At 40.7% G+C, this 21,460-nt stretch overlaps 5 protein-coding genes across 6 annotated transcripts; 3 read left to right on the top strand and 2 right to left on the bottom strand.

Annotated features, from left to right (window-relative positions):
• Positions 1–174: 174 nt before the first annotated feature.
• Positions 175–3,409, top strand: LOC140802505 (GDSL esterase/lipase At5g55050-like). Its single transcript, XM_073158036.1, has 5 exons — positions 175–559; positions 1,672–1,802; positions 1,912–2,148; positions 2,341–2,590; positions 2,953–3,409. The coding sequence occupies exons 1-5, from the start codon at positions 322–324 to the stop codon at positions 3,171–3,173; spliced, it is 1,077 nt and encodes a 358-aa protein (XP_073014137.1). The 5' UTR covers positions 175–321; the 3' UTR covers positions 3,174–3,409.
• Positions 1,828–5,845, bottom strand: LOC140802504 (probable membrane metalloprotease ARASP2, chloroplastic). Of its 2 annotated transcripts, XR_012111670.1 has the most exons (3): positions 4,418–5,813; positions 2,215–2,409; positions 1,828–2,130 (listed from the first exon to the last, which is right to left on the bottom strand). XR_012111670.1 is itself a non-coding variant. In XM_073158035.1 (2 exons), exon 1 carries the CDS (start codon positions 5,739–5,741, stop codon positions 4,446–4,448), a length of 1,296 nt encoding a protein of 431 aa, XP_073014136.1. In that variant the 5' UTR covers positions 5,742–5,845; the 3' UTR covers positions 1,828–2,130; positions 4,418–4,445. The 2 variants fall into 2 exon arrangements, 1 of the variants encoding a protein (XP_073014136.1); XM_073158035.1 differs by lacking the exon at positions 2,215–2,409 and having other exon boundaries at positions 4,418–5,845.
• Positions 5,846–7,031: 1,186 nt separating this feature from the next.
• LOC140802499 (uncharacterized) lies at positions 7,032–9,737 on the top strand. Its single transcript, XM_073158024.1, has 3 exons — positions 7,032–8,043; positions 8,134–8,737; positions 9,251–9,737. The coding sequence occupies exons 1-3, from the start codon at positions 7,732–7,734 to the stop codon at positions 9,520–9,522; spliced, it is 1,188 nt and encodes a 395-aa protein (XP_073014125.1). The 5' UTR covers positions 7,032–7,731; the 3' UTR covers positions 9,523–9,737.
• A 3,168-nt stretch (positions 9,738–12,905) lies between these two features.
• Positions 12,906–17,091, bottom strand: LOC140802503 (probable tetraacyldisaccharide 4'-kinase, mitochondrial). Its single transcript, XM_073158034.1, has 8 exons — positions 16,881–17,091; positions 16,672–16,795; positions 15,626–15,859; positions 15,308–15,457; positions 14,447–14,656; positions 14,139–14,198; positions 13,424–13,504; positions 12,906–13,328 (listed from the first exon to the last, which is right to left on the bottom strand). Exons 1-8 carry the CDS (start codon positions 17,060–17,062, stop codon positions 13,170–13,172), a joined length of 1,200 nt encoding a protein of 399 aa, XP_073014135.1. The 5' UTR covers positions 17,063–17,091; the 3' UTR covers positions 12,906–13,169.
• Positions 17,092–17,540: 449 nt separating this feature from the next.
• On the top strand, positions 17,541–21,201 carry LOC140802520 (probable beta-1,3-galactosyltransferase 2). The gene is made up of 11 exons (XM_073158055.1): positions 17,541–18,204; positions 18,538–18,634; positions 18,879–18,943; positions 19,063–19,274; positions 19,342–19,405; positions 19,764–19,836; positions 19,994–20,114; positions 20,189–20,276; positions 20,362–20,487; positions 20,593–20,702; positions 20,787–21,201. The coding sequence occupies exons 1-11, from the start codon at positions 18,035–18,037 to the stop codon at positions 20,933–20,935; spliced, it is 1,275 nt and encodes a 424-aa protein (XP_073014156.1). The 5' UTR covers positions 17,541–18,034; the 3' UTR covers positions 20,936–21,201.
• The last annotated feature ends 259 nt before the right edge of the window (positions 21,202–21,460 follow it).

Below are 21,460 nucleotides of genomic sequence, written 5' to 3'. Positions count from 1 at the left end.
TAAAGATGGTGCTTAGATTCTTCATCTCCTGCCCACTAACCACTGTTTCCTCCTATCTATTGCAATGAAGTGTGAAAAGATATGAAGGGAATAAGGCATCGACCCCACTAAATCCGCGTCCATTACCGTCTCAACCCCTCTACTGAGATACTATAATGCGTACGCACTCTTTCTTCTCCCCCCTTCTCTCTCTCTCTCTCTCTCTCTCTCTCTCTCTCGCCATAGCTCTATAAAGCCAGGAGTAGTCTAATGCATATTCCACTACAATAGATTATTAGCTTTTGTGAGCTAGAGGATAGAACAGTCTCATTCTTTGTAGCAATGGCTTCTCCATTCTATTGTTGCGTGGTGTTACTTTTGTTATGTTTGGGTAATTGTTATGCTGAGACGATGGTTCCAGCCGTGTATGTGTTTGGAGACTCACTAGCAGATGTGGGTAATAACAACCATTTGGATCTCAGTCTGCTGAAGGCCAACTTCCCGCACAACGGCATAGACTATCCCGGTCGGAAGCCGACCGGGCGGTTCAGCAATGGCAAGAACTCTGCCGACTTTCTCGGTATGAAATCTATGCTTTGATATCGCTCTTTGACTCATTAGGCTGATCTTCCTATGTTTTGAGCAATTTAAGCATATGTTCTATCTTGGAAGAAATTGGATCACTTAGTATTGGATTGGCTTGTAGCACAAGTCAAATGAGCTGTAGAAATTTCAGTCCCAAATCAGTCAAACTACAGTTTCCTAGTGTTCAATCTTATTGCTGTAGCAGTTGAATGTTTTAGAGAGCAGATCGTTGACTCTTACCTTCTTTTCCTCTGAACTGGAAGGCAGAGAACGAAAGGAGTGCTCGATTGAACAAACGAACGACTGCTTGACATATTGAATTAGATGTATATATTAGTGATTTGAAGATAGATGCATGGAAAAGTGTATTTATTGGTTGATGAGTACACACCCAAAAAAGGTGATGATATATATATATATATATAACAAGACAGACAATAGAAATCCTATCAACCCATCTATTTCTATTAGTTGGAGTTCGTGTCGCATCAACATAATTGTCCTCCTCTAATCCCATTCAACCAATAAGAAAGGAATAAGAATTTCTTGATATATGATATCTATCTTTGATATCTTATTCTCCTCTAAGCCGATGAACGAATTAATGCTAGCTCTATCTGCACACCGAATTAATATGAAAGAACCACATTGGATATGTGATTCTGTTATCAAATGTTTGATAAAAATTAATGGAGAGCCGAATAGCAACTGGATATCTTATATTTTATTAGACATGGACAAAGTGTCATGCTCGATTCGTCTGTCTTCTGGCCATATATGCATTGGATCTTATTAATTACTCTCTCTCTCTCTCTCTCTCTCTCTCTCTCTCTCTCTCTCTCTCTCTCTCTCTCTCTCTCTCTCTCTCTCTCTCTCTATATATATATATATATATATATATATATATATCCTTTTCCATGGCGTTTAGTTAGATATTTTTAATACAGCCATATGCAGCAATTGGAAGATATTTTCGACAGTGGCAACTTATCTTCAAGTTCTAGATATTAGATGAACCTGCAAGCCATGGTTTCTCTCGAAAACTAGTAAGTTTAAGTTCTTGAACTGTTGATGCATTTCTAATTTGCTGTAATTTGGGTGTGGCAGCTGATAAGCTTGGCATACCAACATCACCACCCTATCTTTCTCTATCTTCTAGCTCGAATAAGACATCTCTTTACCTGAATGGTGTTAATTTCGCTTCTGGAGGAGCTGGAATTTTGGACTCCACAAATTCGGTAAGACTTAAATCTTAGACAATGATGAATCACAAATAAGCCTTCTTTATCTAGCAATCAAATGGTTAGGTTTTAATGACTCTTATATCACCAAGCATATCTGTTACAGGACCAGTGCATCAACTTGAACAAACAACTGGATTACTTCTCATCAGTATATGGAGCTCTAGTGCAGCAACTTGGAAGTTCTCAGGCCCTGAACCACCTGGCTAAATCAATCTTCGCCATCGTTATTGGAAGCAATGACATGCTTAATTATGTGAAATCGAGCTCTGCTAATAAGCTCAAGACTTCTACTCAGCAGCTTGTAGATTCCATGACTTTATCTCTGCAAGACCAAATAAAGGTAGACATTTTTATATCACACCCAACACTGTACTACTGATTAATCTCCTAAAAATATTCAGACCACCTCGTTAGTAAGTGACAGATTGTAATTCAGAAGGACTGAACAAGCTCATCCAAGCCATGCACTCCAATTGACATGAGAGCTATTTGCTTCTTGTTATACTTATGGCTTGCAATTCATGGTTTTCAGAGGATGTACAACCTTGGTGCTCGGAAGTTTGTGTTCGTCGGATCAGGTCCGATTGGCTGCTGCCCATCCCTGAGGCATCAGAACAAGACAGGAGATTGCAATTCAGAAGCAAATTACATCTCTGTTCTTTACAACAAAGGTGCTGCCTCACTCTTGCAAGAGATGAAGGAACAATTTGGCGATATGAGCTATTCCTTCTTTGATACCTCAAGTGCAGTGCTCCAATACATCCAGCAGCCAGCAAAATATGGTATGGAAGCTTTATCAACCCTTATAACGCCCTTCCTTAGTTGTAGGGGTTGTAACAATCCCAAACTTGAATTAAACTTCAATTATATATAACTCAGACGTAATACCTAATTCAAACATTATGACATGTATATATTCAATCCATATCAACCTAGGCATGATCAAGCTTACCTCATTTAATTGTGAGACAAGCTTCAACAAGCCTAATTGAGCAAAGCTTAATTATTTTGAAGGTCACGCTTTGCGGTAGTGATTGATCGAGTCTGGGTTAGATCAATAACTAATTAAAAAGTAAAAGGATTTTAATTGCTACCCTGAGCTTTCCTGATCTTTACCTGATTTTTTTTTTTGGTCTGGTGGTAGGTTTTGTTGAAGTAAAGGCTGCTTGCTGTGGTCTGGGAAATCTAAATGCCAAGATTGCTTGCACTCCAGTCTCTAGCTACTGCTCCAATAGGAAGGAACACATCTTCTGGGACCTCTACCATCCCACAGAGGCCACTGCTGGAATGCTCCTAAGCACTGCATTTGATGGATCTGCACCTTATGTCTACCCTATGAATATAAGGCAGGTGGCCTCTCTCTAATTATTCATGAGCATCCAATTTGATCCCCTGTCTTCTCATAGTGACGACATGACGCACAGATGTGGAGAACATAGCAGGATATTTATATAAACATAACATTGAAAATAGAAAATATATGTGGGCCAAAATCTCATGAAAGAATGATGTCAAGTTTGCAGCACTCCGTGTTTAAATTAAGTTCAAAACAACCGAAGCAGTGAATAAAACTGACGTCCTTCATTTGCTTATTGATGAACGTCATTTATAAGCGTAGAGCAGCAGGTATTTCAATATTACAGTGGCATAGGTGCAAGAACTACATTCCAATGGCAAAAGTAATGTGGCACAGAAAACTAGTCTCCAATGCAGTGCTTAAAAAGATAAAAATCCTTAGTCTAGTATTTATACAGTACTCAAGCCTAGATGGTACAGAGTGAGTAGGGGTGTCAATGTTGTTTTAAATTCCCTAGAACAGTAATTAATCAGAAATTAAGAGTATCTAATAGGAAGTTGGAAATTGGAGATATCAACAGATAGTCACATTTTTAAGACGTGTATTGTACTTTGCTAGAGGAATGGCCTTCCTTTTGTAAACTGAGTATCATAAGTACAAGTCCAAACTCCAGCCTTGGTACATCAATTAGCAATGGATCATGAGAAGCAGAACCAGCTTATAAATTTTCGAGGTCATTATTTGCTAATAGTAGAACGACTTAGATCTAAATGGCAATTTTGTTTCTGCAAAGATAGTTTGCCAGGTAGCAGAAGAAACCATTCCACTTGTTAGTCGAACTAATTCCACAATAACAAAAGACCACTAGTCTAGTGAAATGATGTTGTGCCCAAGATAAAAATGCAAAGAAATTTTCAACGTGATGCAGAAACATCAATGCCAGCATGCAACAATATTGTAATGGAAGAGGAGCGAGCGAGCGCATCCTCTTTTTAACCTAATTAAACAGCCATGAGTATATTCATAAGAAATATATGCACGCATATGCCAGTAAATTTGGTTTCAAGAATGTTATCGCTGTTCGAGTTTTCGTCAACAAGAGGAGATTCAGAATGTAGTACTACCATTAGATTCAACAGCAATCGGTAACAAATTTCACATCTCTTTTGCAGGGTATAATCAGAACCTATTTCCAGCATCATAATAAACTTTAACAAGCACAAACAAAAGCTTTCGACTAATCTACATGATTGGCTTACATGCCAATTCAAAAATGTACTAGGAAATGGAATAGGAAGAATGGTGCTTTTACCATTGCTATCAGATTCAGAGAGCTTCCATCACAACATCTCCTTTATGAAATCAAGGTTGAGAGTATCGCGAACAATGAGGAACAACCCAAGCATGAGCACCACCAAGATCCCCGACGACATTATCCGCTGCTCCACCTCCCGCGGTATCTTCCTCCCTCCTCTCGCTGCCTCTAATAACAGAAGAGCCAACGACCCACCGTCGAGGGCCGGCAACGGAAGTAGGTTGATCACCGCAAGGTTCAAATTGATCACTGCCGCGAATTGGAATAGCCCATCGGAGCTAGACCTAGCGACTTCCGCCCCGACCGCAATGATTGCCACAGGGCCGGAAACCTTCTCTGCAGTCTGTGAAAAATTCAAGAACGTTTGTTTCAGCCCCTCTACTACAGTTGTTGTCAATCCCCAGAATTCCCTTCCGGCAAAGATGGTGGCCTCCGCGAGGTTTTTGGCTCGGACTTTCCCGACACGGAAATTAGGGGACAATTGAACACCTATGCGGCCAGTCCCATCGGAGCTCTCGTCAGGAACGACGGTGAGGTCCAAAGACGACGCCTTTCTCGCGACCTTGATGGCGACTGGCCTTTTGGGGCTGATCTTGATGACCTCGACGAGAGAGGAGACGGAAGGAGAGGGTGCGCCGTCGACGGCGAGGATGACGTCGCCAGCGGCGATCCCGGCGCGGGAGGCGGCGGATCCGGGGCGAACGTCGGGGACGAGGACCCCTCCGAGGGGTTCCTGAACGGGAAGGCCGACAGAGAGGACCTGGGAGAAGACGATGAGGTAGGCGAAGACGACGTTGGCGGCGACGCCGGCGGAGACGACGAGGAGGCGGTCGGGGATGGGGCGGTTCTTGAGGAGATTAGCGTCGTCCGGTGGGATGTTGGAGTCGGGGTCGTCGTCGGGAAAGGCGACGAAGCCGCCGAGCGGGAAGGCGCGGAGGGAGAACTCGACGCCGGAGGAAGGAGAGACAAAGCGGGCGAGGACGGGGCCGAAGCCGATGGCAAACTTGCTGACGTGGATGCCCTGGAGGGTAGCGGCGAGGAAATGGCCGGCCTCGTGGACGATGATGATGGCGGCAAGGACGGAGGAAGCCTGGACGACGGATTGGAAGGACTCGATGCTGAATCCTCCGGCGGCGGCTCGGGGAGCGAGGCGGAGGCGGATGTGGCGGCGGCGGCGGGAGGAGGAGGCGGGGAAGAAGAGGGGAGAAGGTGAGGAGGAGGCGGGGACGAAGAGGGGGGAACCGGAGGAGGATTTGAGGGTGTACGGATAGGAGAGAGAAGGGAGGATAGAGGAAGGTGGGGAAGGGGAGAGGTGGATCATGGTGGAGGTGGGAGAGAGAAGTGGAGGGAAGGAGTGGGAGGGAGGAGTTTTGGATAATCCACTGGCTTTTTGAGAGTTTTTTTTTTTTTTTAAATATATGTGTGGATGGCAACTGACTTTTCTGTGCCTTTCAGTTTTTTTTTTTTTTTTTTTTTTCTTTCTTCTCTGCTACTTTCGGATTTTATTAGTTTCTTAATAAATTTGTATTTAACCCTGTTTTTCTTTTTCCTCTCATTGTTGTCTACTAAACGAACGACTATTAAAGAGATCTAATAATTCCAAACTATAGGGTTTTATATGCAAATGTACCTAACAATGTTTAACTAAAGCTTGGTGGGCTGGGCCTGGAAATAATAAGTGTTTATCCAAGACTTGGGCCGCTCAAAAGGACCGTTCGATGTATTCCATTATTATTCTTTGTATTCTCATTTTCTTCTCTCGATCTCATGGTGAAAATAAAAATAATATGGCTACATACTCGCTGCTCTCTCGTAATATATACTATTAACATTCATTAGCTGAGTAGCTGCACTCTCATAACATTTATGATAATAAGAAACTCCATCAGCAATCATAAGTTATTAATTAAAACGCGTTACTAGTAATAACTTACTAGCTTCCTCGTTCATGTTATAATATATTGCTCTTGTAAAAGAGTTCACTTATTCTAGTCACAATCATGGGTTAAAGTTAAAGCCAAGTAGAATAAAACACAAATCATAGTCTCTAAAAAGTAATCGTTGTCGCGTCTCCCTTAAATCCTCTAATGGAGCATGCATTAATTTTTCATTGCCCTTCGTTGAACCTCTTTTCCATCAAAATGCTTCGTTGTCGTGATCCTTGTGCTTTTATCAATCATATGCATGACGACGCGCTAATATTTTAGCTTTTCTCTTTTAATGATCATCAACATCAATGCAATTGTATGTTGGTTTCACCTCACTTGGATATTACCATGCATGCTAACGCAATGCTTTGAACTTAGGAAGCCGTAGCCCAATGGGTTTATCCAGATAATTTATATCGGCCCAACAAAGAAGGCGAAAGCGAAAGCTCTTGAGGATCTTATCCTAATTGTCGATTAGCTAAGAATAAACCATACTGCTAAAAGTGGAAAAAGGAAGAGCGGAAAAGAGAGAGAGAGAGAGAGCAGTGAAAAGTACGAAGGGTGTGTGAGTAAGGCAGGAGAGAGAGAGAGAGAGAGAGAGAGAGAGAGAGAAGAGGAGAAGAGAAGAGGAGAAGAGAAGAGAAAGCAAACAGAAGAGGAGGAAAAGAAACGCGTTACGGTAAGAAGGCGAAAGGCAAGCACCACGTATGGGGCACCGAGCGGTACGCGGACCGACGTGGCCGCCCCGCCATCCGTAATTACTGACTCCGAAAAATTTCACAAAAAAATATTTTCCTTTTCTTTTTCCCCGATATTTATTATAGGCTGAAAAATCCATGATATCCAAACGGCCGGATTTTCTCGAACTCCGATCACGCCTCACTGGGCGGAGGCTTCGGCCTTCGGACACGGAAACGTATGAGGTGGGAGTGAAAATATCAACCGTACGGTAAAAAGGAGTTGTGGGTCCCAACTTATTTTTACACTGCCGACGGGCCCACCATTATTACCTCTCTCTCTCTCTCTCTCTCTCTCTCTCTCTCTACCTTCTTCACCACTTCCGCTAGCTCTCTCTCTCTCTCTCTCTCTCTCTCTCTCTCCAAATCTCTTCTCCATCGCTTTCTCTCTCTATCTCTATCTCTGTGCCGAGTAGTCTTCTGCTAATCATTTCCTTCGACCCACTTTTTTATCGTACTGCTGCAGCTGCTGCTCTCCTCTTTGGAAGAATCGGATTCTTATCAGAGAAGAGAGAGAAGAGAGAGACACATTGTGGATATATATCTTAAGACAAGTGAGAGAAAGGTCTTTCTCTCTCTTCCATACTATATATCGAGAGAGAGAGAGAGAGAGAGAGAGAGAGAGAGAGAGAGAGAGAGAGAGGAGATGAAGAGAGAAGGAGGAGAGGAGACGTCAGCGTCGGAGACGGGGGAGAAGGGAGCGGGGCTGAAGAAGGGGCCGTGGACGGCGGCCGAGGACGCGATCCTGATAGAGTACGTTAAGCGCCACGGGGAAGGTAACTGGAACTCGGTGCAGCGGAACACGGGCCTCTCACGCTGCGGCAAGAGCTGTCGCCTTCGCTGGGCGAACCACCTCCGGCCCAACCTCAAGAAGGGCTCCTTTTCCCCCGAGGAAGAGCTCCTCATCGCCCGCCTCCACGCCCAGCTCGGCAACAAATGGGCTCGAATGGCCGCCCAAGTACTCGCCTTTCCGCTTCCGATCGCTTCTCCGACCTCGATTTGCTGATACCCATGTCCTCGATTTTTGATTTGGTTGCTTCTTTTGTAGCTTCCAGGGAGGACGGACAACGAGATCAAGAACTACTGGAACACCCGGCTCAAGCGAAGGCAGCGTGCAGGGCTGCCAATTTACCCTTCCGACGTCCAATTGCAGCTTAGCCACAAGCGTCGCTTTGTTTCTTCTGGGCCACCTTCGCCAAACACACCTCCCCTGGCCTCGGATCCCAGCACCCAATTCAACCCCTTCACCTTCTCGGCCCCGGCGTCGCCGATGTCGCTCCCGTGGGTGAAGCAGCTCTCTTTCCAGTTCCACTCCTCACCAGCTTCGCCGACTACGCCGACGAGGATGCCGTACAATCTGGGAAATTACGACATCAACCCGCCGCCCATGTTGCCGCTCTCCGTTAAGCCGGAGCTCCCTTCAACCCAATTTTCCCCGGCGCCGATCGGCTCCGGTGGCAGTGGAAATGATGCCGGTGGGCTGCTCGTAGCAAACAGCACTGGGCTGTTGGATGCCATGCTGCAGGATGTGCAAGATGGGAAATTGAGTCAGCTCAGTGAGGAAGGAGGCAGTAAAAGCGAATTTGCTCTTCTTTCTCAGGGATCTGTTCCTGGACTTGAGAGTAAGTTGGGCGGCTTAGAAAGCTACAATGGTGAGTTCCATCACACCCTTCTCTCTGTTTCGAATTTTATGTGTGCATTTGCTCAATTTGGTAAGAATAGATCACTAGCAACTGGAGTTCAATAAATAATCGATTTCCTGTTCTTCTGTAAGATGTTTCAAGCTAGTAATATTATTCCTTTTTAGTTTAACTGTCTGTCACCAACTATTCCATAGCCACGACCACTGCAGGCTTTCTTAATTGTTTAAGGTCAGGACAAACAGAGGGAATTGGAGGACACTGACTGTTCTGGTTTTTCTTTACGTTAGCTTTCCTTCTTTTACATCTCTCACTACTTCTCTAATCTCTCTATATTCTTCAGCTTTCCTTCTCAGTATTTCTCTTTTAAAGGTCACCTATACACAATTCCATCACTCATTAAATGGCCTCAAAGCTTTGCAATCCAATCTCCCTTCCATTCACTTACAAGTACCTCCTCTTAGAACTTTGCCAATGCCGCAGATATGGCTCTGTGGCTTTCTGACCCCTTGGCCATTCTCGCAGGAATTAAGATGAAGATTGAAGCAAGAAATGAAATCAACCCCGTGCGCGAGGATGGGGGCACGCTTTTTGACATGATCCCTGAGCCCGCGATGCCAGAGCCTGTGCCCACCTCTGCAGTGGTCCCTGACTGGTACAACAGCGACAGCGGAGACATGTCCAATGGGCAATCGTCGGCCATGACAGACGATGACCTCGGGCTCGAAATGCACCAGCTGGCCTCGATCCTCTCCACCACCCCTGTTGAGGATTGGAACATTCGTGCATGCCGTTGAAGCAGTATGCCATGAACCCGCTGAGGAGATTATCTAAATAGGCTTTGCTATTGTACAAGGTTAGTAATGGATAGTACTGGTGTTTTGTGTGTTTTGAGAGGACTTGTATACTCTGAGCTTCTAAGACTTCAACTTTCAGACTCCTTGTTGCTCCTGAGTAACTAAATAAGACATATTACGTACATCTAACGAGTATCAGAAGGTAAGTTTCATAAGTAGCTCTGCTGCATTTCTTCTCTTTTGTCAGTCATGCTATTATTACTAGTAGGATCAGCTTATAGTTGAATGGTCTACAATTGGTAATCTTGTGGAATTCTATGAGCTTTAAACAATGTTGTGTGTAGGTCATATCTCCTGCTCTTTTTTCTCATGCCTTTCTGGCAACTCTCAGATTAGAAGTTGATAAATATAGAATCCCTAGCATTGTCACTTTCATAGGTGAGAAATGGTAGTTAAGCACGCCAAAATAGAACTGAAAGGCGAAGAAGGCACAGTTTGATAGCTTAGGCAGGCCATATTTAGTTGGCTCTGGAAGACTGATCATTCCAATTGTAGATTATCCTTATCCAAAACAAGGATATCGGTCATCAGTATACTGATATAGATACAAGCATATGGTTGAAGACCAAAATGAACGGTGCGAAGGAAAAAGTAGTAATTTGTTTGTAGCAGCACATTGACATCGTAGTTCTCCTCAAATTGCCTTATATATGGTAATGCTCTGCTTACAGAGTTCATGCATTAGCCGCACTCATACTTAGCACCTAGCAGTAATATAGCCTACAAACTAGTAGAGCAATGTTTTGAGTTTTGATAGAGCAGTTGCAGAGGAAGTGCATCATTTGTGGGGATCACACACATCATCACCTGCCCCTAGTCACAGCAATGGGCACTCGTGAGGAGATGCATTGGTGTATTTTGTTCTTTCATCTTTCTGAGAGTTCCATCTAGAGAAGAATGAATCAGGGCCTAGTTGATGTTTCTTGCATCACATTCATTGCAGTCAAATCTCCTTTCCGAATGCCTCTGAGATGTTTGTTGCATCTCAGTTCTCGTTTTATACAGATAGAGAGGACTTGGGTTCATAGCTCTCTATCTACTTGTTTAATGCGTTCTTTGATGGAAGAATAAGGTGCATTTAGTTTGCATGACCAGGTATCACTTCTCCATGCACACTACGTGTTTGATTGCTTTCTCCTTGTTTTATGCCATATACCACTCTTCTCTTTTATTGTTCCTTACTCTGGAAGACAAATTAATTGACAGCCGCTGTGGCTTTCATTTGGCTGAGTCCAAATGAGGAGTGAATGCGACCCAAAATGGATCATATATTTAAATATGTGTGGTGCCAGAAGTCAACCAAGTACATTAATGTGCATAAATCTGAATAATGTCATACATATATAAGCCACAAGCCATAGTCTCGTACATGTTGAAAGAAAAGAGATAACATTGGAAAGAAATTTTTTTTATATAATCTGACGCCTCTAACTATCTCAGTAACGAGGCCCATATCGTTTTTCCTCTATATATATATATATATACATCATCTTTCTTTTTAATTTTCCTCATTGATATCTCAAACCGTCCAATCAAACGTACATATTTACTATTTATAAATAATAGTAACATATCTTCAGTGAAATTTTGGAGAACTAAAAGTACTGTAATTTCGAGAAAAATTACAGTACTTTTAGAAAATGTCAAATTGATATAACTATTATATCTTCAACTTTGTTCTCTTTCTCCTATAAAATAATTAAAAATAGGGCAATAATTTAAGAAAACTAGGTGCAATTATCCTTATAAATTCTCCCAAGACTTCATGGATGAATTATAATACGAAATGAAGCTTAATTCCAAGAAATTACCTACATAAACTTGGAAGAAATATGTGTGACGTTAAGAGCATCGGCATGGGATATTTCTCCATTCACTTAAATTATTCCAATCCCTCCAAAAGGGTACAATTGTTTGCAGAAGTTAGTTTGATTCAAGGATCACAAAGAAAATAACCTTTAACTCAGAAGAAAAAGGAACAAGTACCTGTGATTTGAGTGCTCGCAGAGAGGGAGATATTGACGCGGCTCAATCCGACTACATGGCTATTGGCAAGCATTCAGCCATGTTTTCAGAGTGAGACACGCCAATATCTCACTCTTCATGATCTCTTCTTCTAAGCCATATCCTGACGACGCTGACGGAGCTAAGCCACAGTGTCAATCATGCTAGCAGGCTTTGGAATAATCCTTCATGCATAGTCTTTTCACAAGTCTAAATTGTAGAGAAGGCTATGAGTGTGGAGGAAAGAGAAGGCCATGTTAATATTGAACACATGGCATGGGTTTCTTGTAGACAAAGAGCATCTTCCTTTTTAATCAGCTTGCTCTCTAATGATATTCTTAGCTTCCTCTTCTACATGGCTCCAAATTGCTTCTTAAAAGGAAGCAGAAAAGAGGAGAGCGAGAGGTGAGGGTGGGGCCACAGTGTTATGTATGAGCCTGTGACTTTCATGTCATGATATATAATTGATAGATGTATATATAGGCCATCAAATTTCAAAATCCCAAGCTCTGGTTTTGTAATCTAGTCACAAGTTGTTTCAAATTTGAGTTAAAAAGGTACAGATTCGATGAGTCAGAATAGATATGTATATAATGGTGCACGTACATGTTGTTCATCAAGTACAGCATGGAATTTACTACCATGCGATGCCTACAAATAGATAGATATAATTGGCGGGAATTAACTCTGGCTAATTGTCTCGGAATCTTTCATAGATCGAGTCAGATAGACTCAGTGGCAGTTGGTCTGCAATTATTGATCTCTCTCTCTCTCTCTCGCGTACATCTCACAGGTTTTAGCTTTTTCTGGCCAAGTTTTCATTAGCTTGGTTCAAGCCAAGTTCAAAGTAATTAACACATCAAATTATGGACACCATTTCCTTTATTGCTCTGCTCAAAGGGAAGGGGGGGCTAATACACAAACCCATGACTTCCAAATAGTGGAAATTAATTATCGTAGTTTGGTTTTGGTTCTATCGCATTCGTTGTATTAGACGGCCATGATTGCCTGATGAGTAAAAGTAAAGGTTTCATTGATGAATTTTTGGATAATTTGGCAATCATATGTAGATCCAAACAAATCCATAGTGGGAAAGCATTTAATGGCCAACTCAGCTATCATTGGCCTTATTTTAACGTGATTGGTTGCGAGAGAGAGAGAGGGGCATTGGGTGATGAGGTTGCATCTATATTTAATGCATCTTTGGTGGGGTTTACTTGGTTTTGGCTTCATATGATTTTTATCTTCCTCCCTTTGATTCAGAAATGAGGCTGCTGCAAGTAATAGAATTAAATGAACAAAATAGACTTGTGCTGGAATTTTGTGCAATGTGGAGTGATTCCCCTCGAGCTTTACTATGATGCATTCTTCTTCACAGTGCTTTTGCTGGAAAATAATATTGTATGAAGACAAGAAATTGACTCAAAATAGTTATTTCCATAACTCTGCCCTGCATCGCAGTAAGTGAATCACAAAAATTGCAGGTACCAGAGAGATTCCTTCTACATCATCCAATATACATATGATTAGAGAAACAACACTGTACACACCAAAGGCGAGTTGAGTATCAAAGGAAGATGTAATCATGCCGTGTTTCGACATCTAACAAGGAGCTCTTTCATCTTCCTTCTGAAATCCTCTTCTTTTTGTGCCTCGAAAGGCATCATTTGCATAGAAGAACAAAGGACCCAGACTTTTAGATCATCCATCTCTTTGAAAATATTTGGATCACGATCGTAATCCTGCTCAGAAATGAAAGACGTATACCAGGATAATCAAACATGAGAATGGAGAGAAGGATTCTAACCCGCCAAAACTACATGGAGTAAGGTTGTACCTTCTCTGTCACTACAATGACAGTTTCATAATTATATTGAGTGGCAAGCTCTCTAACCTTCTCTCTTATTAATTGTATATCCTACAGTAATAAACAACCGGTTAGCCACAAAGGTACAAACACCAAAAAAGAAAGAAAAAGGTTCAGTGGAATAAAACATATCCGAGACTTTAGGTAGTACATGCTTCTGCTACCCATATACTAACAATAAGGTTCTCTCTAAAACATATTCGTTCATCTAAAATTTACATGTTATATGGTGACTTCTCAATTGCAATAACAAATGTTAATTGTTCCCACCGTTCAGCTTGTGTATCTTTCAGGTTTCAGCCCTTTGGCCTATATATGCTTTAGAAATGAAGCCAGCTGTCTATTTACATGTTCAACATATTCCACCAGCTAGAGTTGCCTGTTGATTTCATGAGCCTAAACTGCAATTGATAAGGTACATCTGCAGTTCTACCTATCTGCCAATAGCCATAGGTCTCCAGAAGAGATTAATGCTTTGCTAACTTGTCAAGAATCAAACCTACATCTAGAGGGTTGATGTCCTTTCAAGTTTAACATCTGGGAGTAGAAGTTAACAGACCTTCTGATAAAAGTTTCTTATCTCTGAAGTACACTTAAGTACTTAATAATTGGGGTTGCTTTTACAAAACTTCAAAAAAAATGTACGACAAATCTTAGTGACAATAAAAGATAATGGAATACTCACATTAGATTGAATAAAATGATGGTCAATGAAGGCCAGTCTATCAACATGCAATGGTCCAATCTGCAGCAGTTGGAATGACAATGAAAACTCAAATGGGTTTTACCTCTGGTATAAAAAATTAAAGCAAGTAAAAATCTTAAAGCAAAGAACCAACAGAAAAATGGGTATTTACATATAACGCCCTAAGTTTTAGCAAACTTGCAGCTTGAAACCTTAAGAGCAAATATGTGCAAGTTACTTGACATATCCAAAGACCAGACTGGAAAATGTTCCAATTTTACAGAGAACTAATCATGAAATCAGAGTACCTCTCTAACGGCCTGTGAAAAGGCATCTGGAGAGCCAATTGAAGATACACATAACACGGCCACATCTTTCAACAAACTTAGCGGCAACCTTAAACGTGGATTTGTAACTACAAAAAGGTGTGATGGCACCAATCTACTGAAGAAGATTGGAAGTGTTGCACAAATATTTCGAACTGTAGACTCTATAACTTTAAGTTGCATAGCAGAGACCTGTGAAGTAGTAAATGCATTAGAAGGTAACTTTTATTATGATCAGAAGTTACCTATTCAATCATGGGAAAAAGAAAAAAGTTATAAATTTTGAAAAATTTCGATCATGTAGAAGTCAGTTGAGAACATCAATTAGAGCTAATGAACAAGTAATCGCATGTTGCTAACTGTATGTAATACACAGAAATTCAAAGAATGCTACAGATGGAATTACCAGTTATATCTTCAAAGCTTTTTTGTCTTCTATGAGGTGGCAAAAACTTTTTGACAACATATACAGAAAACTTAAATCACATACATAGCTAGAAATCACATTTAAGATTGCCAATAAATAGTAATGCAACACTACAGTGAGTCATTGGGTGCATTTGGCAGACTCTCATGCAACATGGAATTAATATTTGAACTTGTCAAAACTAATGGTATTTTTGAGTGAAATAAGTCCTACTTGTACATTATTTGGCAAGACAGACTATCTCAAACCAATTGAGAGATTATTAAAGAGCAAGGTGGTTTTTTTGGAAAAAAAGTCATGCAAACATTTATGTTGAGAAAATAAATCTACAATGAACAGACCTATTTCGTCTAAAACCAAAGATCTCTTTGTCCCATATAACAAGGCATGGAAAATAAAATACCACTTCTATTTACCATATCTGCATTATGAAGCACTGCGATATCTGCTCGACCAAGTGCACTCAATGGTTCCCTCAAAGGCCCACGCGGAATCAAGTAAGTATTCCCCCATGGAGTCAAGCTATTTAGCATAACAATCTCCACATCCCGCAATAAGCTCCAGTGCTGCCTATGACAAAGATAAAAGAAAGACATAGTTAAGAAGACCATCCTTTTCCAAAAGAAAAAGAGTAAAGCCAAAGGAAGTCAAATAAAACAAATTTAATGAGAACTCTGATTCATATCTGTCCTGATAATTACTAATCAGAAATTATTGATGAGGTCAAGTTATACCTGCATCCCATCGTCCAGTAATACCACACCAACTTTTTCATTTTGATGCCTAAATACAAACTTGCTTTCAGGTGAAATTCCGTCTGCCTTTAGTATTCCTCGGGGATCAGTATAACCATATTTATCAAATACAGAAGCAGCAGTAGCAGTTCTGTTAGCACCTATACCAATTCTTGCAGAAGTCTGCAAAAGATGTCTTTGAAGCATTTTAGCCTCATCACCACCTGCATAACCCTGCAAAGCAGTTCATGAAAAACGATAGATAACTTTTGAATATTTCTCCTAAATCATAATTAAGGTTTCTAACCAAACAAATGACAAAATTCATCCATACAAACCTTCCTCAACTTTTCCAGCAATAACACTGTGCTACAAGAAGAAAAAGAAATGTACATATACAAACCGAAAAGGCAGAGAAAAGAATACTAAAAAAATCAGCCCTAAGGTTACCAACCTTGTAAAAGCAGTCCCCCATAGGATCCAGGGTCTGTTTTTTATGTTTGATGATGCAGGGTGTAGCCGTGAAGGATGTTTTAATTGGTTCCAATGAAACAGAGTCTCTGAGGACTTCTTTTCAAAAAAAAAAAAAAAAGTAGTACCCCGTAATTTCCAATTGTGAAAACAGAGCTAACAATAAGAATATTTGTAGTACATTCTGTTTGTCTAGAATGCATTTATGTCATCTTTTTGCAAAGGAGAAAGAGGAAGACACAGTCAAAGACTAAGATACACAGAGGATGTTCCTCATGAACTAAATGGAAGTTGCCTTTTGCAATTACATCTACAAAGAGAAGATTCCCTTTTCAAATACATAAGCAAGACGAGATTTTTACAATAAGACTAAAATGTAGGTGGCGACATACAAAAAACTACATATAAAGAACTTTTACAAAAGACTGATCCACTGAAACAGATAACAATAAGCAACTAGCCTGTTCTTTATCATGAGCAAACGAATCGAAACTTAAAAAAAAAAAATTAAAACTTGTCCTTCTCATGCAATAGATAATAACTCAAAAGAGAAAAAGTTAACTCGAAAAGCTTACTCTTGTAAGAATGAGAGAGGAAACCCCGGAGTCATCCAAGAACCGGGCGATGTACTCAACCATGGGCGTCTTGCCCGTGCCGCCCCACGTCACATTCCCAACGCTAATCACCGGCACGGGCAGCCTAACAAAAAGAAAAGGGACGCTGAAACCTATAATAAAAGGAGCGAGAAAGAGAGAGGTTTGGGTGTGGATTAGAGCAAGCTTGCCTGTGGCGCCGGATGAGGCCGGAGAGGTAGAGGCGGCGGCGGAGGGAGAGGGCGAGGCGGTAGAGAGAGGAGGCGAAGGAGAGGAATGGGAGAAGGAAGGAGCGGTGGAGGAGAGGGAGATCCGAGATGCGGGAGTCGGGGGTGCCGGCGATTCGGATTACTGCTCGCTTTAACCGCTCCATTTGAGTTCGAAGCGGACGACGAAGAAGAGGAAGGGGACAGGGCAACTAAAACGCCAAAACATTAAAGCATACAATATTATTTGTAATTAGGCCCTTCCAATTTTCATATTTACATATATACCCTTAAAAACATGTTTTTTTTTTCTTCTAAGAAAATGACTTGATAATATCCGTTTACATGCTACTAACTACACATGAGGAAGATGTTAATTGACAAGATGACTCGATTAATACCTATCACCTTTCCTTGTAAAATGGTTTTACCTCTATTAATGTCAATAATCTTCCTATTATTGCATTACTATCTTGCCAGGCTGCCACTTGTGACAGTTTGAAGGATGTTTTGTCGATTATACCAATCATTGAGAAATTAGTGTCTGACGTGACATATATTACAGGAACTATCTTTTTCTATTTGTAAAATGAGAATCTGAATGTGCCACGCTCCACAGAAAAATGCAATCCAGCGAACTCGAGCAATTGGTTCTAAAAACAACCATCATCGTTCAAAAGGTAAACAAATTTATCTTAGAAGTACATTAGTAATCCAACTTTCGCCAACCTACACGGTTGGTGAGTCTTTTCTTTTCTTTACCCCAAAGAGAACATAGAAAGAGCTAGAGAGAGAGAGAGAGAGGGTTTCATTCTATTTTGGAACTGGATCTGTTGGAACTTTCATATGTGTTCAAGAGAGAGAGAGAGAGAGAGAGAGAGAGCACACCTTATAGCCCTTTCATCTTTACTCTTCCAGAATTCGATCTCTGTCGACAGTAGCGGAAGACCCATATGTCCGATTGCCGAATCGAGCAGTGCTTCTCTTTTCCATTGCTTTGCTGCAAGCCTGTATAGACTCCTATCCATTTGTCCACTCGAAATGAGGTTTCTTTGGGAATTTGAGATGGTGAGTAGGAATTGGAGGCACTCTGCTCTTATTGGGGTTTGAGAGGAAAGGAGTAGAAGAGGATTGTAGTCATGAGTTTTAAGAGCAAAGGAGGAAGGTTTGGTGGAATCGGAGGTGGAGGTGGAGGCGGAGGTGGAGGCGGAGGCGGCGGAGAGATTTCATGTAAAGGTAATGTTTCGAGGAAATGGACCTTCTTGCTTTGCCTTGGGAGTTTCTGCCTCGGTCTCCTCTTCACCAACAGGTGCAATTTGTTCCTCTTCTGCATCTTGGCCTATCTTGCTCCGAGATCTCATTGCTTCTCGTTAAAAGATTATGTTTTTGGATCTGGTCTACCCTTAATTTGTGCGATTCCTTCTGTTGTCTTAGTTGGGGTATTGCTATTATTTCCGGAGTACTTGCATTGATTTTTGGGTTTTCCTTCAGCTTTGTTAATCATTTCTATTGATGGTAGAAAATGTGAAGCATTTGACTTGAAAACTGGAAACAGGATGTGGATGATTTTTAGTGAAGCATCGCTTCTTTTTCAGCAGAATGTACTACATTTTGGCATGCTAATCTTGAAAACTGAAAACAGGATGTGGATGATGCCTGAACCGACAGACATCATCCAGAGTGCCGTAACCGAAGGGGAGAAGATGAACTTACTTGCAGAGGATTGTAGTTTGAAAAGTGTGAGTTTGTTAATATTCCTAAACTTTTTTAGTAGGTTTAAGTTTGATCCTGTGGAACAAATTGTTGGTGATGGGACAGTCTTGGTTGATTACTCTTTAGATTCTAGTACAGTGTGCTTAATCATACTTGTATATATGCAGATTTTTCAATACGTATTAGTGTTATTGTGCTAGCAGCATGTTGTACTTGCATTTTTGTATTTCAATTGCTCTTTGACTATTTTTCTTTTCTTTATCTAATTAGATTAACAAGATGCCAGATCATAAGGTCATCGCTGATGAAGTTTCGAGAACACATCATGCTATACAGTAGGTTTTAGTTCATTGATTTGAAACCAAATCTACTACTGGTTCAATTGATTGCAACTCGATTATCTAGTCATTCCAGAAGACTGTACTGGTAAGTAATAAAACCTTTTCGTGAGCAGGACACTGGATAAAACAATATCAAATCTAGAAATGGAGTTAGCAGCTGCAAGGGCCGCACAGGAATCCGTACTTGATGGTTCTCCATTATCAGATAATGTAAAGGCTACTAAATTAACTGGAAAACGTAAATATTTAATGGTTGTAGGCATCAATACTGCATTTAGCAGTCGTAAACGAAGAGATTCAGTTCGTGCTACCTGGATGCCTCAAGGTTTGGAGTGTTATTACGTCTTGTACTTAATTTAAGCATTCTTTGAAATTTTTGATATTGTAAACAGGTGAAAAGATAAAGAAGCTTGAGGAAGAGAAGGGTATTATCATTCGATTCGTGATTGGTCACAGGTTTGCATGAGTTTAAACCACTTTCATCAAAACATGTAATTTCATGACCAGGTGCATTCCCAAGTTTCATTCTCTCTCTTCTCAATCATATTCATATTCATAAGAGAGAGGACTTCTCCTTTTCTCCTTTGTCATAGTTTGGTATATTCTTTTGGGGATTTATTGAAATCTGTGTGCTTGATGATCATGCTGCTTATCCACTTTTGCTTTCTATTGTTACGTTTTGTCAAAAAGAAAAAACTTTCTACTGTCACAGATGCATTTCTACTCCTTACCTTCTGTACATCTAATCGAACTATGAATCTATCACCTCTATATGTCATAATGTTAAATATGATTAGTTGAGATCTTCATGTAGTGCTACATCAGGTGGAATATTGGACAAGGCAATTGAAACAGAGGATAGAAAATATGGAGACTTCATGAAGCTGGTAACATTCATTTGTTCTAAATCTCTTTTTCATTCTCTTTGTTGTTCGGTAGATGATAACTGGTGAAGTGATTGTTCCTCATCAATAAGCTTCATAGGCCATTGAACTTTCTTTTAGATATTTATAAATACTTATTCTACTTTCTTATATCCGTCAGGATCATGTTGAAGGGTATCTTGAACTATCAACCAAGACCAAAATATACTTTGCTACAGCTGTTTCTATGTGGGATGCAGACTTCTACATCAAAGTCGACGATGATGTACATGTAAATATAGGTACAGAACCTTCTCTATACTGCTGGTACTTGCTTTACTTTTTAATGCTAAAAACTACATTTGCCAACCCTCAGCAACCCTGGGAACTACTTTGTCTAGACACCGCTCAAAGCCTCGTGTTTACGTTGGATGCATGAAATCTGGTCCTGTCCTCGCCCAAAAGTAAGCTTTCCATAGATGATGTACATCTGGATACACAAGCAGCAGTATTCCTCAGGTTCTTATTTGCATATATTTCCTTGATCAGGGGTGTGAGATATTATGAACCTGAGTACTGGAAATTTGGAGAGGAAGGAAACAAGTATTTTCGTCATGCAACTGGTCAGATTTATGCCATCTCAAAAGATTTGGCTACATATATATCCATCAATCAGTAAGCCATATAATAACTTGTTAATTTCCTCCACAGTTTCTCTGGTTACATCCACACAAAAAAAATGTTCTGATGGTGGTACATATTATCTTCTTTTCATCACAGGCATGTCCTCCACAAGTATGCTAATGAAGATGTATCACTGGGATCTTGGTTTATTGGATTGGATGTGGAGCACATCGATGACCGTAGACTTTGTTGTGGTACTCCACCTGGTAAAGTTTTACCTTTGTTTTGCAAATCTTTTTCTAGAGTGGCATATGCAAATCTTTGCCTTCTTTAATGCTACCTATCTACAGATTGTGAATGGGAAGCTCAGGCAGGCAACATCTGTGCTGCCTCATTTGATTGGAGCTGTAGTGGCATATGCAAGTCAGTCGTAAGGATCAGAGATGTACATAAGCGATGTGGCGAAGATGAGAATGCTCTTTGGAGTGCAGACTTCTGATCTGTAGACTCCATAGCTATGCCTTTTTATTGTAAGAATGTTGAGATATAGTGATTCAGAAGAGGATTGATTATACTTGGATCCCTTTCAGTTGAGGGGAACTTTTCCATTTTCTATTTGAAAAGATCCCAAGCAAGAGAGATGTAGAGAGATTGAGAGGGAGAGACATTTCTCCCACCACATTCTTTGCATATGTATGGCGATTTGTGACATTCAAACTCTTATCCATGGATATCAATAACACAAGAAGTACTAATTTTCCACTTCATCTTGTCTCTCTCTTCATGAAATGTGGAATTCTTTGTCAGTTATATGTCTTTTTCTAATTTATTATATAAATTTTCAAAGTTCTCTAGAAGTATTTAAATGAAATAGCTGATAAGATAGTATTCTAAAAAAAAAGGGTATGGTTTTCAAGAACAAGTTACAACAAGTGCTGCGGTAGAACGTAGCACAAGCCAAAAAAAATCCCAGTAAAAACAGCTCACCAACACTTTCCCCTCAGAAGACGGCACTACAAACATG

Source organism: Typha latifolia, unplaced genomic scaffold (genome assembly GCF_019914945.1).
Source record: "Typha latifolia isolate L0001 unplaced genomic scaffold, TyphaL0001v2 contig_23, whole genome shotgun sequence".
NCBI classification, from domain to species: domain Eukaryota; kingdom Viridiplantae; phylum Streptophyta; class Magnoliopsida; order Poales; family Typhaceae; genus Typha; species Typha latifolia.
The sequence above is the reverse complement of the archived record's forward strand: the minus strand, read 5'-3'. Positions and strand labels throughout refer to the sequence as shown.